The 1,593-nt window shown below is 46.8% G+C and overlaps 1 protein-coding gene across 2 annotated transcripts in view; it reads right to left on the bottom strand.

The window, feature by feature from the left end:
- Positions 1 to 1,593, bottom strand: part of STEEP1 (STING1 ER exit protein 1) — a 20,946-nt gene that overhangs the window by 17,746 nt on the left and 1,607 nt on the right. For both annotated transcript variants that reach the window (XM_077753075.1, XM_077753074.1), the window contains exon 2: positions 441 to 558. In XM_077753075.1, the coding sequence (XP_077609201.1) occupies positions 441 to 535 (95 nt within the window). In that variant the 5' untranslated portion in view covers positions 536 to 558. The remainder of the gene's footprint in view (positions 1 to 440; positions 559 to 1,593) is intronic.

Below are 1,593 nucleotides of genomic sequence, written 5' to 3'. Positions count from 1 at the left end.
CTTTCCCGATCACCCTTCAGGAGAAGGACCCACTCCCATCTGTTTTTCCACAGCCTTTTGTTTACCACTGGCATTCTGTCCTATCACAAAGGTAGCCAGTCCCTTATCTATCTTCACAGAGCCCGTCGCCGGCTCAGTGCCTGGCCCAGTGCCTGGCCCACTGCATGCTCCAGGAGACTACAACTTAAATGAACTCATTCTACTTGCAAAAATCCCCTCAAATAACAGCTATCAAATGAGAGCAGAAGCACATATCCACAGCATTTCAACAGAGCACAGCAAAGATCTTGCTGTGTTCACAGAAGCTGGAGAGCCAACACAGCCGTCCAAGGGCTAGACCCACAGGATGGCCTGTTTGGCCCCAGACGGGGTGCCTGGACTCTACAGAACCAGGCTGCAGCACAATCAGGAAATCGTAGGCGAGAGTACCCACCCCTTACCTCCGAAGATACATAGTTTCCTCATCTTCTGTGTTACAAAACTTGTGGGCGTGTTTCGCTGCATCTATCACACGGGACCGATCGCGGGGCCTCATGGGCAATTTCTCCAACTGACAGTCTGGAGAAACGGAGAAAGATTCAGTCACAGGAGCCACTAAGAAATACCATGAGGGAGTCCCAAGTCTTCGGCGGGGTCCTTAGCACTGTAACATGTTACCATAATCGCTATGCTTATTGCTGCCTATTATTGAATTTCCCAACGAACAAAATGACTCGGTGTCAGAACATCTGCAGCTCTGTTACCTTCTTGGTGATCTTTGGCAAATTACTTCCTTTCGGGTTTTTCCTCCCCCTTATTTGAAGAATGAGTAGATTACATTATCTCAAACGTCCTTCCCAGCACTGCAAGTTTTCCTTGAGTGTTTCTGGGATCAGGGTACACTTGGTTCATGTTATCATGCATGAGAATCAGGGGAGACCAGTGAGTGTGCAGAAAAGAAGGCACTGGGAAGGCAGGAAGGCACTGGAAAGGGTGGATCTGTGCTTACAAAAGGAGAGAGACAGAGTGGGTGCTATGAAAGGAGAGGTATGCAAATGACTCAAACCAGCCAGAGGCGTTTCAGTCTGAAAACAATGAAAACATACAGGAAATAAATGAGGTGCAGTTACAAAGCAGAAGGACACTGACATAGTGCAAACTGAGTACCTAAAGGGTCAAAGAGAAATCAAGAGATCCCCGTGATTCGAGATTAATGGAAGAGGGGGCGGGGGAGTCACAGAACACCAGGCAGTTTGCATATTCATTAATCTTCACAATGACCTGCTGGGGTAGTCCTTTCATATTCTGAATTCAGAGCTTAAAGGTGAGGGAACTGAGGCTGACCAAGGGCGCCATGCATTTGAACAGCTATTCATTTGAACAGGTATGCGACTCAACTCTAGGTGATCAAAAGAGAATTCATTTATTCAATGAATAGGTGAGAGCCCTCAATGTACCAGGCGCTGGGGATTCAGCAAAGAACAAAGTCCCTGCCCTGATGACATTTACATTACAGCGGGAGGAGGCAGAAAATTTTAAAATAAGAATTATATGATATGACCTTGGATAATGATAAAGTGCCAATAAAAAAAATACCAGCAGGGGGCGCCTGGG

This window comes from Crocuta crocuta, unplaced genomic scaffold (assembly GCF_008692635.1).
Source record: "Crocuta crocuta isolate KB4526 unplaced genomic scaffold, BGI_CrCroc_1.0 scaffold944, whole genome shotgun sequence".
Classification (NCBI taxonomy): domain Eukaryota; kingdom Metazoa; phylum Chordata; class Mammalia; order Carnivora; family Hyaenidae; genus Crocuta; species Crocuta crocuta.
This window is presented reverse-complemented; position numbering and strand designations above follow the sequence as displayed.